Source organism: Nicotiana tabacum, chromosome 11 (assembly GCF_000715075.1).
Source record: "Nicotiana tabacum cultivar K326 chromosome 11, ASM71507v2, whole genome shotgun sequence".
NCBI classification, from domain to species: Eukaryota; Viridiplantae; Streptophyta; class Magnoliopsida; order Solanales; family Solanaceae; genus Nicotiana; species Nicotiana tabacum.
This window is the reverse complement of record NC_134090.1, coordinates 21,994,420-22,010,370: the sequence shown is the minus strand read 5'-3', so window position 1 is coordinate 22,010,370 and position 15,951 is coordinate 21,994,420. Positions and strand designations below refer to the sequence as shown.

The following is a 15,951-nucleotide window of genomic DNA, read 5'->3' as shown; positions in this document are numbered from 1 at the left end:
AAGGCCTCGCTTTATTCAAGCTTCACACGAACCAATACAAGATGAACTCCAAAATGAAGATCCGAATTTAGAAGTTAAAAAGAAACGGACCTTAATTAAACAGGAATGGAATTTAGCACTCGACAGACCATGGAAGCTTCGGCAAACTCTATCGACTCTTCGGAAATTCGAGGCTCGTTGGCAAGGCGAACTTCGAATCCCCAAATTTAAAATCTCACTCGACTGAAATTGGCGTGTTTTAATGGTAAGGGCAGTTGTGTTTTTTAGAGTAGCTTTTAGAGTTGGGTTGATGGTGGATTTTAGCTGGGTGTTGATGGTGGTTTCAGGCTGAGTTTCGCATTTTTTGGTTGAGGAAGAAAGCAACCACCACTAACGTATTTTCGACGTATGATTAGAATTACAGAAATTGAAGCTTTAGGAGATCTATAGAGAGATATGATGAAAACAATAGTTCCAAAAAGAACGTGCTTTGCCTCAAAAGAGATGACGGAAGTGATGAACCAAATAGAAGGCAAATTCTGGTCCTCTTCTGTTGAGTTGCAGAGGAAAAAGACGATGAGGAGTGAGCTCCTTTCTATGGGGCATGCGGCTGATCATTTTTAGTCTAGGTCTCCCCTCTATTTAGGAATCTAGGCATTGTTTTACAGGGGTAGGAATTAGGTTAGGTCAAATGGGGAATGAGTATGGGCTTAATGTTTTGGGCTATCCGAAATTGAGCCTTTTCAATTAAGACCAAACAAAATTAGCCTCAAATTTCATACTATTTCTTCTAAAACAAGACCAAAAATACTACACCATTTATTAATTAATCCTACTTAAGTAAAATAATTATTAAAATAAAACTATCCGTTAAAATAAACCTATTTTTGGTATTTTTTTAAAATATCATACTAAAAGATAACAAAATGGAAAAATCATTGTAAACTTAAGATAATATTCCTGAAACTATTTTGTTGTATTTTTGTATTTTATGTAAGGTAGACAAATTAAAAGTAACTAGATAAAAATGTTAATTAGCTAAATAAGAGAAAAATATTTTTGTAATTTTTATTTTTGTGATAAAATAAAGTAAAGAGAGTAATACTAAACCTAAACTAAATATTTACGCTAAAATGTGTAAAATCTTGGGGAGGGTCAAAAATTACATGTTTACAGTTGCCCCTCTTTGACTGAAAACGCGAAGAATTTTCAAACAAAGAACGACGAGATAGGTTTTTTGACCCGACCCTTATTTATAGAGACCAAATGCTAAGAGAAAGGAGAATGTGACCAAGCTCTGGTATCTGAGCTGCCTACATATCCTTGGCTATAAAGGAATCATGCCACGTGTAGTTCAGAGTGAATGAGGTGATGGAGTGTGTGACGACGATGAGAGAGTCGAGTGAGGTTCCGCCCGAGGTTTCGGTCCGTAGTCCCGTTATTACATCAAAATCAAAATTAAAAAAAAAGACTAACTAAACCTATCAGCTACAAGTTACAAGATTCCTATCTATGAGTCTTCTGATGCTTGATCTTGAGTCTTGGCTGGTTCTTCATGCGGACTCTGTTCTGAATCTTGATGCTTGTTAGCTACAGGTGCTGGTTCAATCTTATTCAGCTTTTCAAATCAAGACGGGACATGCAGAGCTTGTGACTTCAATTATGTCTTAAGCAGTCCACATCTTTTCTCCGCTTCTGCACTTAGGATTCACTCTCTGTTTTTTCTTTTATTCTTGATTGAGACTTTTTTTTTGTTATCTCGGACTGTCGACTCGTATTTTTTGAGGCGAGCTTCCGCTACTTCTAACTTGACTTGACTTCTGAAATGACTCCCCTTGTTCTCTAGGTGGGCGCCTGATTGCTAAAACTTGAACTGACTTACTTTGAAACTTGAACTGCTTCCCCTTGAAACTCGAACTATTTTCCCTTGAAACTTGAACTGTCTTCCTTCGAAACTGCTTTTCCTTGAAACTTGAACTGTCTTTCTTTGTTCTCCAGGTGGGCGCCTGATTGCTGAACTTGACCTGTCTTCCTTCGAAACTTGAACCGTTTTCCCTTGTTCTCTAGGTGGGCGCCTGATTGCTGAACTTGAACTGTCCTCCTTCGAAACTGCTTTTCCTTGAAATTTGAATTGTCTTTCCTTGTTCTCCAGGTGGGCGCCTAATACTACAGCTAAACAGACAACAAAAGAAACTTTTCTGCCCCAGTTTGCACTAGGAAGATTTGTGAGTTGTTAGCAGAACTATAAATCACATACGCTGCTGGTGAAGGATGCAATGATGAGAGTAAAATTAATGACTCAAATAGGATGTGCGTCTCCTAAACGTAATTGAACTTGCGGAAAACTATAAACTAAGCTTGACTAAAGTAAAGACTGACCCTATTCTACAGGCGGGGCCCCTGATTTCAAGAAAACTAAACATTGATAACTTAAGAAACTAAAAATTTACCCCTCTTTTTTTACAGCTCACTTTAGATCGCACCCAAGGCTTCGTTATCCCTAATCTCGCCTTTAAACCCTTAGTTATTGATCCCTCATATACTTTGGGAGTGGTGGTGTTCAACAATTACCTAAATATGCACTCTCTCCCGAGTAATACATACTAAATAGGCACAGCTAATTGAGGATCCTATCAGTTAACTACAATAAGAACGTAGTTGACCAAATAGAGATTAAACCGGGTAAACTATATTAACATAACATGAAGTTCGTCCTTCAATAGGTTCCATCAAAACCCTAGACTAAATATTTAGCTACTCATAATCGTATTCATACTAACAACAGCAAAATTCATCATAATGGTAAAATACAAAAGGAAGAAAGGAAGAACTCGATGTTGAATTATCCTCCTTGCCTCTTGCCTCTCCTTGCCTTCAACTAAGCTGTAAAAACCTTGATTCTGTCCTTTTGGGCGAGCTGGACCTCTTATAGGTTAAGTGGAATTACCCCCGAACTTTCAAGTTTACCCCTGAATTATATGTTCCGAACTAGACTAGCGCGGTCGCATTAGTGGGCGCGCTAATGACCGCACATATGGCATAGTATTTTGCCTCGAGTTCCTGGGCTAGCGCGGTCGAGCTAGTGGGCGCGCTAATGGCCGTGCTAAGCTGGTCATCATTTTAGCTCATCTTTTCTCTCTTCTTTCACATGTACTCAGCTCCAAGGGGTTTCCCTTGCTTCAATTTGGCTCCAAACACCATCCTAAGTCCTCATAAGCGCAACTCGCTCCTGCAAAACATGAAATTCATAATTAGAGCCAATTTATCGTCATTTAACTAACCTAGAACAGTGAAACATAGTCAAGCTGGGACATAAACAGTCGCCAAATTACATGAATCTAACCTATTATCAGAGAATTTTTAAAATCTCGACACCAAAATTTTAATCTATTTTAAAGTACTAGTAATATTAAATTATATTCTGAAAAGAGAGTAAAAAAAATTGCTTTTCCTATCGGTTAGTTCCCCATTCTTCTATATTTTTCTTTTAATATTTTGATGTGAAGATGTTTTTTTAAGAAAGTGAGATTTCTCATTTCCCCTTTGTCACGCATAATCACTGACCCCAGACATCCATTGAAGTGGAACTAGGGGCCATACTGGTTAGTTTTGCTGGGAGAATAACTGAACAAAATCAATAATAAGAGATATGTTGGATCTGTAGCCCCCTATTTGTTTGATCATTTCTTTTCTTTTATCTTCCTTTGTTTTAAAATTAAAAAATAAAAGTAGTAGTAGAATTTTCCGCCTTCAATATTTGATATTTTTATACAATATATTTTTTGTATATTTGTATCTGATTTATACATAATAAAAATAATTTCATACAACTAATTATATATTATACAACTTATCTATAATTTTTATATATTATTTCTACCTAGTTATATACAACTACAATATCATACAACTTAAATACAATTATTATACAAATTTTATACAATATGTCTTTGTAGACATTTTGTATCTGATTTGTATATATTTTGTATCTAATTTGTATATATTTTGTCTGTGGTGTGTGCTTCTTCCTCTCTAAAATTTCAATCAAAACTTACTCTCTTAATACAATTTTGATACATATCAATAACTTTATGTAAAATGATTGTATTGATAACTTAAATACAAATTTTATACAATGATTCACATATTATACAACTATTGTTCAACTTTCATACAACATTCAAATAAAAAAAATATATAACTACAACAGAATATAATTTACATACAATTATACTACCACTTTATAACAATTTCGTAAGTAAATTGTATATCATGTCTTCTTCTTCGACTTCGAGTTTCAATCTGAAATTCAGCCAAAATCAAGTCTAATCTTCACCAAACACCCTCAAAATTGAGATATAAACTCCAAACAATATTCTCAATTGTTTACAACAACACACAGTCCAAACAAATAATGATTTTTGAAAATTTAAATTCGAATTCAAAGCTTCAAAGCTTTTTAATGGTTGTCAATGGTGGAGAGTCAAACATCTTCAATATTTATTGATTGACAATTTCAATTTGAACACCAATTGTGCAACATTATTAAAATTTAAACACTAATTGTGCAACACTTTCAGCTCTATATTACTGGAATTTCAATAAGTGTGGAATTGATGCTCTTTTCCCTTTGATCTACATTACTAGAATGAGGGATTGAGAGACATAGAGAGATGTAGAGAGAGAGAGAGAGGAGGGAGAGAGAATTAGGATGGGAAATAATTAATTCCTTATTCAACTCCTAATATAAAAGAATACTCATTTAATTTCTAAAGTGTATATAATTGGTAAATTTTATATGCGTATGTAATTAAATTAAAACTTGAGTAAGGGGGGCAATAAAGTTTCAAATAGCGTATAGGAAGGTAAAATTTCCCTTAAACTACTAATCTGAAAACTGGCTAACCCATATTATTTTTACGTTTAAACCCAATTCAACCAAGCCCAAAAGGCTTATCAAGGCCCAGCGATCCATTTCATAACAACCCATGGACTCCCAGTCGGGTCAAGTTGCAAATGAAGGCCGCCTTTTCTTCTTCTGATGATGATGATACTGTAAGCCGGTGGAGCTGAGCAATTTCAAAATGAGAAAGCAAGTGCTAACCTTAACGGAAGCTGCGGCGTCGAGAATACGGCAGCTGTTAGAGCAGCGTCAGCGTTCTTTCCTCAAGCTTGGCGTCAAATCTCGCGGCTGTAACGGCTTATCTTATACCCTCAATTATGCAGGTTTTCCCCCTCTATCAAAATGGTTTACGATCTTCTTTTTAAGCTAATGTCATTTTTTTTCTTCCTGTTTGAGTTTTGAAGTGTATAATTTATCTGAAACCCGGATAAATGGAGGATATTTGCAATAGATAAATAGATTATATATTGCATCCAGCTTAAAAATAATTTAATTATAATGACCCATGATCAGTTTAAATATAAGAAATGTTTTTATACTGTTACTTATATTGGAAAAAATTGCTTACTGTAACCAATTTTCCTCACTGCTGCTCATTTGTATAATCTAAGACTTCTGCCCCAAACTTGCCTAACATTTTTGAACTGATGATTTTGGTTTTGGAAAATGAATTTTGATCCCCCCCCAAAAAAAGGTTTTGGAAAATGAATACAATATTTCAAACTCTTTTGCCATTCTCGGAGGCGTTCTTTTCCACTGTGCTAACTGTTAATTATCTGAATCTGCTGAATAAGAAACGTCTTGCATCGCTTTCCGTCATTATTTGAGCTGCATTATAATTGGTGTACTGATAGTTTGAAGTTTGTCACAACAACAACAAACCCTGCTGAATCCCATATGGGGTCTGGGGAGGGTAGTGTGTACGCAGCCTTACCCCTATCCTTTAAAGGCAGAGAGGCTGTTTCAAAGTTTGAATTTTGTCGCACTGAGTTAAATCAGTAGAATATATCACTCGTCAAATTTGTGCGAGCAGGCACAGAGAAAGTTTACTGAGTTCACACTTCACAACAGTAGTCTTCATTTATTTTGTGCTTGAAGTTTCAATATCATACTAGCAACATTTGCGTAGAGCTAGTTCTAGCGATTTGTGCAAGCATGTCCCTACAGATTATTCTGCCATTTTTGACCAATTGTAATTAATTTCCTTTAGATCTTGCCTATTATAAAGATTAATAACTGATGTACCATCAGTGAAATTTGTTAAAGAAATAAAAAAAAACATCTATGAAATTTCTTCTCTCATGTTTTTATTGATTTCTAAAATGACCTTGGATTGTACAGATGATAAAGGAAAATTTGATGAGTTAGTTGAGGACAAGGGCGTGAAGATACTGATTGATCCAAAGGCTCTTATGCACGTCCTAGGTACAGAGATGGATTTTGTTGATGATAAGCTCAGGTATGAGATGGTATTTCCATTTTATATCCTACTAGTATTGCCATATTATGTCTTCTATTCATGGCTACTACTGTTGCAAATTGCAATCATAACCTTTTTCTTATGATCGATCTTTTAAGCTTAATTATTCTTTGAGCTGTCAAGTCACAACATTAAGTATCACTATAAGACAATAAGCTAAGATTAAATCAAGTTTAATTTTCCACTTTTTCTTGTACCGTCTCACATCACGACATTAAGTATCTATATGAGCTAAGATAAAGCAAGTTAATTTTGTTAGTTTTCCAGTACAGTTGTGACATAACTGTGATGTTTAAAAGGCTGAAGTCAACTGCTGCCTTTTTTCTTTTCCCCTGCACAGACAACCCTCCTTTAGTTTTTCTTCAGAAGCTTTCCGATGCTTTATTTATTGAAGTTGACTTAAATATAATAGTAGTTTTTTTAATCCCTATGACTTTTGCAACTAGTCTTGTTGAATTCTTTAAACTAACCTATCATGTCCTTTTAGGGACTTTGCTTCAAGGAATAAGAAGGTGTAATGAAATAGCAATTACGTGATTTGATCTCTTTCGTTTGTGGTTTCTAGCTTTTGTTCAATCTTTTCTTTGCCATTTGAAGCCTCATTCTCTTAATACGGATATAATCTTTACATTCTCCTATCTATCTTAATATCAGTGATTCCCATGGAGGAAGATAAGAAAATATGCTTCAAATGATTAAGACTTCATGCTCTAACTTTTCAGTAAAAAAATTGATTGAGACTGCACACTGACTCATTTCTTTCCCTTTTTTCCCTGGTAAAGTAATGCTCTTGTTTCCCTCAAATAAACTTTGGTGCTAGGTTGCTCGGACACGGGTGCGGATCTAGAGGTCAGATCCTTCGAGATGTAAATTCTAAGATTTGGGGATACGGATCCTAGTACGGATACGGGTGTGGGGATCCGGCTAAAAATAATTCAAAAAAATAAAAATATAAAAATTATCTCTAAATTATGAGAAATTTTGTGGAATACTTATGTATAGTTTGTAAAGTGTGGATTTTTTTTTTCAAGTTGTAGATAAGTAAATAATTGATTTCTTAAGTAAGGTATGCTATTTTCTTCAAGTTTACCTTAGTTTTGGTTCTGATTTCGGGAATCAAATTGTATCTCGTTTCAAATTTTTCCTCCTGTTGTAGTCAAAATACTCAAAATTATTTGACCGAATCTGTTACGGATCACATACCCACACTCATACTAGTGTCGTGGCAACACGGGTGCGGCACCTAAACTGCCATGTCGGAGCAACTTAGCTTTGGTGATGGTTTGCCTAGTGGATGGACACATTTTGGCCTCCTTGTAACTATCCCATCTTGAAACCCCTAGCCTAACAACATATGCTTTCTCTCTTATTGCCATGGCAGATCAACCACCCTCAATCCGGTTGCTTCTTTTCCACGCAATTTAGAACTTTAGGAATATGAACTTTATATTTTAATTAGGAAAATTGAACATATAACAACCTTCTAATATTGTTCTGAGTTCTGACTGTGATGAACTGGCTAATCTGAAGGTCGACTTTGAAAAATGGTTAATCTTCGGTTGGCTGTTGTCCTGTTGTGATGGTCAGTTCATATCTTGGTCATATGATTCAGTTTCTAGTTTGTAAAAGATGGCATTTTGGCTAATGATGAAGGTGGTTTTTGAGGTGGATTAGGAATGAATTTCATGACTTTTACGTGGAGAGCATTCCGTCTTTTGCAGGTTTTCGTTCAATTATATCCCTACGTAACTTGTCATCTAAGGCTGCGGCCAAGATCCTATTTCTATTCTAAAGCAAAATCCCAAAAACAAACTCGGGATGAGCATCAAAAATCCATTTAGCTCTTGCTCGATTCATAGTATCTGTGTCCTTGTGAAACCGACAGGGGCGGATTTACGTAGAGACTTTGGGGTGGTACGGCACCTGGACACTCGGGTAAAATTCTATATATGTACTGGTATTTTACCGGAAAATATGATATAGGATCTGAGTGGCACCCAAAGGTAACAAAATGAATGTGGGTGCCATGGTTGAGTTGCCAAATTTTCACATGCAAAACCCAGGTTCGAATCTCACCTGGTTTCAAGCTAGTGCTTATTTCCCCTGTGGTCGTAGTTGCTCCTCTTTTTTAATTTTTTCTATTTCCTTCATTTTTGTAGTTGCTCCTCTTTTTTAATTTCTTCTATTTTCTTCATTTTTGTAGTTGCTCCTCTTTTTAATTCCTTCTATTTTCTTCATTTTTGTATTTCCACTCTCTTTGTACAACCTCATTATTATTATTATTATTTATGTAGAATTATATAATTGTTTCCTTTTTCTCATTCTAGATCTTCATATTTTATTTGAATGTGATTTTAATTATTTTTTAATCATCTAATGTTATATTTTTCTAGATCTGTATTTGCTAACTTAAATTTTATTTATGTTTTTTAATCATACTAAATAGAATTTGTATTTAGAGAATTAGATCGAATTGGGCAGTTGTTTTGGTGATCACATATTTATTTATGCACTAAAAATCTAGTAAACTGATTGAAATATTTCATAATGGATCGGATCAAACAGAACCGAAGTAATTCAGAATGGGTTGAACCGGCAGAATGTACACCCTAATTCAATCTCCTTCGCTAGTGGTAGGTTTGTAAAAAAATAATGGCACCCGTAATCATCAAATCCTGGATCCGCCTCTGGAAACCGATCCACTGTACTTAACTGCTTAAATTCTAGTGGCACTAAGTTGCAGCACCCATTTACATTCCAGTATTGTTGTTCACAAACCTGGTTAATCCTTATATGTGTCTCATAAACATCATTAAATCCTATAATCTCACATTATTGTTATTATAAGCAGATCTGAGTTTATATTTATCAATCCAAACGCAACTGGACAATGCGGTTGTGGAGAATCTTTCATGACAACAACTAGCTCAGAAGCTGCTAAGTTGCGTGGCAAATCAAACTGATAGCTTGTTTTAGTCAGTATGATGTACGTTATATATACACTTAGAAGTGTAAGTATATAATCTGGAGTGTCAAATCAATGAGTACGTTAATGGTCAGAAACAAAGGCTTTTGTTAATTTTTCCTCGACCTTTTTTAATCTTCTTTTCTTGTGTACATATTGTAACTCTGTTTCTTCACACCAATAATATGAGTTGATGCATGTATTACTTACTGCAGTAGCCGTTCTAAATAATCAAATTTCCTTTTTTCATTAGTTATTATTTGAGTATAAATTTGGTTGGTTGGACTCTCACTGCTTAGACTATAAATTTTGGTATTTGCATTAGAAACTAAATACCATAATGTGTATTCCTGTGTGCAGCAAGATATGCATAATTGAACAAGGGTAAAGCATGAGGCGAATATAAATGAAGAACACACTTATACCAAATCGTAGGGTGGATTTATAGGTATAAAGCAAATAACAGCATAAATTTTTAGATGAAATGATCACATGATTCAACGTGGTTTTTCGCCTTGAGATTTCTTCGACTCAAATTTTAAAATCACCTTTTGCATGGCTGCTTTGAAACTTTTCACCTTCTGCTTATCATCTGCTAAGTCATTCTTGTCAATACTGCTTCTTATGGTAAAAACACTTGACGGCGACTCGTCTTCTTCGCTTCCATTGAACTTGTAAAGCTTCACGTACTTCATTATGTTCTCCACAAAGTTGTAATGAATTCACAATACAGATGCACTTAATACAAAAGGCGCAATTGGAGCACTGGGGGTGAAGGCACACTATTGCTACACAATGGGTATTTATAGTGTGTGAAGATTCATAATTGAGCATAAAAGACAAAAGAAACAACAAGAGTTTCTGTTAAAGAAAATATTTTATATCAGAGAAAAGATCGAAGGATTTTGTTGGTAGTTATTGGTTGTACCTTTCGTAGCTAATCATAGATGGATCCAAACTAAGATGTCATTTTGCCGTGATGGGAAAAATGCAGGTTTGTTCAACTATATAAAAAGTCACGACAAATTGTTAGCTAACTAGCTAGTACTTCTACATTCTCGTGGCCTTTAATTGTTGGGCAAAAATACAAAAATAGTCGCTCGATCGAAATTAATTGTATTTGCTAGCCAAAAAGTATATTATATGCATATAATGCCACATACATATAAAAAAATATGCATTTTATCGGCCATTAATTTTAGAAGTGGTTAAAAATATACATTTCTATTTATTTTGTTTTGTTCTTGCTTTTGCTCATCCATTTTGGCCACCTAATTCTTGTGTCTAAGCCTGTCCAACCAGAGGCAATCAATTAGTTGTAGGTTATGTGAAATTGACCCTTACACATTCCAATCAAGAAAGTTTTGCTTTCAGAATTTCTTTTCTTATTTCCCGCACCATCGCCAGAGACGATCTTAGAATGTAGTATAAAGTTCAAAATATTCAAAAACGAATGTGATCTTTTATATATATATTATTTTTTTCAGAACTCGCCCACCGGCTCCACCACAACGTAATAATAAAGATTCAGATTATTACAATTCCTTTTTAGAAATCCAAATTTATCTAAGATCCGAAAACATATTCTCGAAAAGGATATATTATTCCATTTTGGAATTCAGTGATAATTCATTGAAAGATATGATCCCGTTCTTAAGAAATTCCCCAAAATAAATAAATAAATAAATAATATTGCCAAAATATTTGACACCATTTGTTGATAATACTGTTTTATACAACTTTTACTAGTTCGTAAAGTTCAATAACTAATTAAAGTTCAGTTATGTGTTATTCTTTTACAATTATATTTAGTTATTATTTTAGTATCTTGTTCCACCACTACCTCAATAATACACATTTCAAACTATTATTTTAAACTCCATACTTAATGTGACATCAAATGATGAAAGGAATATATATTCTAGAAAAGGATCAAATTTTCCCCTTACTATCTGAAATGGGGCAACTTTGCCTTCCATTAGACTTTGGTCTAATAAGTCTTGTCGTTGAGCTGACATCTGAGAGTAATTTTAAATTATAATTAAAAGTTTAAGAGCAAATTTAGACATTTTTTCTCGAATAATTTGGATATTGTGGATTCTACTAGTTGTAAAGGAAAATACCATAGAATTTGTTAACAGCAGAAATATGAATGAACCAAAACTTTAACTCAAAGTAAAATTGAGCAATTTTGGATGATAGAGAGAAATATTTAGGGAAATTACCAGTTATGTCAGCCCATAACTAAGTTAGTATGAAAATTAGTCAATTCTATTTATTGTTAATATTAGCCAATTAGCTATTTGTAGCAAGAAAAATCAAATTTTTGCTTTCTTTTGAGTGGGTGTTGTTGGAGTAGATATATCTTAAGAAATTTAAATTTCAGTTTTGGGATAACTTGGTAGAGTTTTGAACTGGTTTGAATTGAAAATTAGAAGTAGAAGATGTACATGAAAAAAGATGTTATCGATCATCTGTGTATCATATATATATCATATTTGTATCAAATATGTATCACATGTATACCTATGTGTGAGATACATGCGTGATACATGTGTCGTAGAAGAATTTTTTGAACTCGATTTTAACTACGAATTTTGATGCCAAATCAGTCCAAATCACCTCCAATATTCCTCAAATGTTGTATATTAACTCGCCTATCTGTTTTCAATGAATTTCAACAATACCCATTGAAAAAAGTCCCTTTTTGCTTAAATATTTGGAATCTTGTACAAATATTTCTGTTTGTATTTTATCACCTTGTTTTCTAGCTCATCCATGAAATTTTCTTTCCGTCTTGCATCTAATGTTGTTGTTCACGTTTAAAACTATGGAAGGAGATCTTTGCACGTGATTCTTGGATAGAAAGAATATTTATTTATTTGAATTTTTTATTTTTATATGTGTTTGACTAGTTTTGGTAAGTCTATGATTCATGGCTGAAGGTTGATAAGTTAGGATTTATTTGGTACATTTCCGTAAGATTCCCAAATATTTACACCATTAATGATACTCCACAAAATCTATAGGGATTTTTATCTAGCTATACTCCCTCCGGTCCACAATAAGTGACCAATTTACTTTTTTTATTTTAGTCCAAAATAAGTGTCCATTTATATAGTCAAGTGTAACGACCCGATTGGTCGTTTTGATTTTTAGGACCCCGTTCCCCTAAATAAGATTTTCCGCCCTTGCTTTAACTAATTTACGATCCGCGGGGATGGTTGGTTCGGGATTTGGAAGAGTTTGGGTTGAAATAGGCACAATTGATTCCCTAAGATTTTATTAAAAGACTAAGTTTGACTTTGGTTAACATTTCGAGTAAATGGACTCGGACTTGTGTTTTGACGGTCCCGGAGGGCCCGTAGGAAAATATGGGACCTTGATGTATGCCCGGAATCGAATTTCGAGTTCCCTAACCCGAGTAATGAATTTTCGTTAGAAATTGTTAAACTGAAATTATAAGAATTTAATGAAATTGAATAATGCTTGATCATGTTGGTATCAGGCTTGTATATTAGTTCCGGAGCCCGGTACAGGTCCAATATAACGTTTAAGACTTGCCCGCGAAATTTGGTGTCAATTCGAGTAGCATAAGTATGTTTGGGCGCGTTAGAAGTGAATTTAAGAACTTGAAGTCCATAAGTTTGATTCAATTGGTTTTAGGGGATGATTCTTAGAGTTAGTGTAGTTTCGGGCATTTCGAGGGTTCGAGCGAGTCCGTTTTATGATTTCAAACTTGTCGGTATGTTCGGTGGGGCCTGGGGGCCCCAAGCGTCAATCGGACGAGGCTCGAGTGAAGTTGGGAAAAAATGGCAAAGAACTGAAGCTCCAGCTATCTGTAATAACCGCACATGCAGTTGGTCAGTTGCAGGTGCGAGACCGCAGATGCGGTCGACACATCACAGAAGCGGCCAAGGGAAGGAGCCCAGGAACCGCAGATGCGGCTCCTTCTCCGCAGAAGCGGCTCCAATGCTGCAGAAGCAGTCCCAGCCCCCTGACCCAATTCTGCAGATGCGGACCCCCTCTCGTAGAAGTGAGACCGCATATGCGGTCCCCTAACCGCAGGTGCAGAAATCGCTGAAGGCGGTGCCTTCATTTAATACGGAAATGTGTCATTTTTTACACATTTCCACCATTGTTTGGGCGATTTGGGAGCTTCCAAAGAGAGATATTCTACCTAGTATCTTGAGGTAGGTTCATCCCACATATTTCTAATTTAATACTTGAGTCTTGGGTAGATTAACACACAAAGATTAAGAAAAAATCATGGGGTTAGAGCAAAACCTAGAGTTTTGATAAAAGTTAGATTTAACCACGAAATTTGTTATGAAATGAAGTAGAAATCATATATTATTGATCCTTAGGTTATAAAGAATAACTTTCTTAAAAAAAATCGGAATTCGGGCGCGTGGGCCCGTTGTCGGATTTTAGGAAACTTGTGTTTAGGGTTGGAAAATTTCTTTAATATTTATAATGCGAACTTGTGAGCTTGTATTGACTAGTTCCTACCTCGTTTAATTAGTTTTGGATCGTTCGGCTCCAATTGAGGGTTTAAGCACGTTCTTGGTATTGGAAGTACGCTTCGGAGTGAGGTAAGTCTCCTTTCTAACCTTGTAAGAGAGAATTATCCCCATAGGTGTAATAATTGAATAAATTGCCACTAAATGCGGGGGCTACGTACGCACTAGGTGATGAGAGTCCGTACGTAGCTACTACTATGTTAATTCTACGGGTAGTTTAGGACCCGTATCATGCCAAATTTGTAAATGTTTATATCCTTCCATGCTAATGAGATCACTTAAGATATGCTAGAGACTTGGAAACGGACATATGTGAACGTATGCACTTGTTTGAACACTTGTATGAATTATTTGAATACAAATGCGCCTTTATGCACCGTCTTGATGATAATTGATATTTATGGATCAGGGCGATCGCCTCCGTAGAAATATATGCATCTATGGTTTGCGTCATTCGACCCTCTGGCAGTGCACAATTTCTTTTTTGTTGGACCGGGCCGTACGACCTCGGCATAACGTGCGTATGATATTTATGTGAAATCTTATTCATGACTTACTTTGTTAAATGCTCTGAAATCAAAATGGCTAACTGCGATACTATCTAGGGATGACTTATCACTTCTTGCTATAAACTGATATTATCTGTAACATTCATGCTTAGCATAAAACTTTATTATATTATTTGACCCTAGTAAGTATCAAGTCAACTTCTCATCTCTACTTCTTCGAGATTAGACGGGATACTTACAGGGTACATATTGTTTATGTACACATACTACGCTTCTATACTTAATTGTACATGATCTGAGGCAGGTACATCTGGCTATCAGTCTGGTGCGCGTTCCTGATCATAGTCTGAAACTTCCATGGTGAGTTGCTCCCTTCCTATGCCGTTCAGCAGCTTGATGGAGTCTCTCTTTACTTTTGGTTGTCTACTCTATTTCAGACAGTAGGATAGATTTACTCTTTTGTATATTCTACTAGATGCCCATATACTTGTGACACCAGGTCTTGACACACATATTAGTAGGCTATTCTTTTGGGAATTGTAAAATTATTTTTGGTACGTTACTAATTATCACTTGTTTTAACTTCAAATTAAGAAATTGCTACACTTGTTTTGGTAAAGTAAAATGAGAACTTATTAATATTTCAGCGTTGGCTTGCCTGACAATGGTGTTGGGCGCCATCACGACCTATAATGAAATTGGGTCGTGACAATATGGTATCAGAGCACTAGGTTCACGTAGGTCTCACAAGTCACGGGCAAACCTAATAGAGTCTTGCGGATCGATACAGAGACGTCTGTACTTATCTTCGAGAGGCTATAGGGTGTTAGGAAACTATTCTTTATTAATTTCCTATCGTGCAGTGGTTGGTATACTAAATTCACTCTTCTATTCTCTCACAGATGGTGAGGACACGCACGTCATATGTTTCAGACCCAGGAGGGGCTGCTCCCCCCATTACTAGAGGCTGAGGTAAAGGCCGAGGGAGGGCACCGGCCCGAGGTAGGGGACGAAGACGTCCTAGAGCTGTTCCAGTAGTACCACCGACGGATCCTGCGGGAGATCTTATCATTGAGGAGCAGGGCGAGGTGCCCGCAGCTGAGCCTACCCTGGCGGACTTTATGACAGCATCGGGTTTCCAGGAGGTCATGGGCCGTATACTGCATTTCATGGACACCATGACTCAGGCTGGTTTATTTCCATCGGATCCAGCTACATCACAGGTAGGAGGGGGAGCACAGACCCCTACTGCTCAGGCTCTAAGTTATGCAGCTACAGTGTATCAAACTCTGGGTGCACTATTCGCGGATGAGGCTTAGCTAGTTGTTGCAGTGGTGTCTGAGCCCAGACCAACTGCGGATGGTGATCCGCAGAAGTTGTTGGATAGATGGACTAGACTTCACCCTCTTGTCTTCGGGGGTGAGCGTCATGAGGATGCCCAAGATTTCATTGATAGGTATAGGGACAAACTGCACAACATGAGGATACTGGAGTCGCATAGGGTTGACTTTACTACTTTTCAGCTAGAGGGCAAGGCCCGTAGATGGTGGCAGTCCTATGTTCTTGGCAGGCCAGTAGGTTCTCCTCCCATC

General features: G+C 36.1%; 1 protein-coding gene across 2 annotated transcripts; it reads left to right on the top strand.

The window, feature by feature from the left end:
- The first annotated feature begins 4,981 nt into the window (after positions 1-4,981).
- LOC107818356 (iron-sulfur assembly protein IscA-like 1, mitochondrial) lies at positions 4,982-9,541 on the top strand. 2 transcript variants are annotated; one of them, XM_075224911.1, is made up of 3 exons: positions 4,982-5,205; positions 6,224-6,341; positions 7,183-9,207. In XM_075224911.1, the coding sequence occupies exons 1-3, from the start codon at positions 5,064-5,066 to the stop codon at positions 7,259-7,261; spliced, it is 339 nt and encodes a 112-aa protein (XP_075081012.1). In that variant the 5' UTR covers positions 4,982-5,063; the 3' UTR covers positions 7,262-9,207. The 2 variants fall into 2 exon arrangements, with proteins under 2 accessions (XP_075081012.1, XP_016499845.1); XM_016644359.2 differs by lacking the exon at positions 7,183-9,207 and adding an exon at positions 9,214-9,541 and having other exon boundaries at positions 4,987-5,205.
- Positions 9,542-15,951: the final 6,410 nt, after the last annotated feature.

What these genes read in the sequence shown, in the direction of transcription:
- LOC107818356 (XM_016644359.2), top strand. Translation starts at nt 5,064, where the DNA reads ATGAGAAAGCAAGTGCTAACCTTAACGGAAGCTGCGGCGTCGAGAATA. An exon ending in TTATACCCTCAATTATGCAG is followed by an intron (nt 5,206 to 6,223) that starts GTTTTCCCCCTC and finishes TGGATTGTACAG; the next exon opens with ATGATAAAGGAAAATTTGAT. An exon ending in TTTGTTGATGATAAGCTCAG is followed by an intron (nt 6,342 to 9,213) that starts GTATGAGATGGT and finishes TATTATAAGCAG; the next exon opens with ATCTGAGTTTATATTTATCA.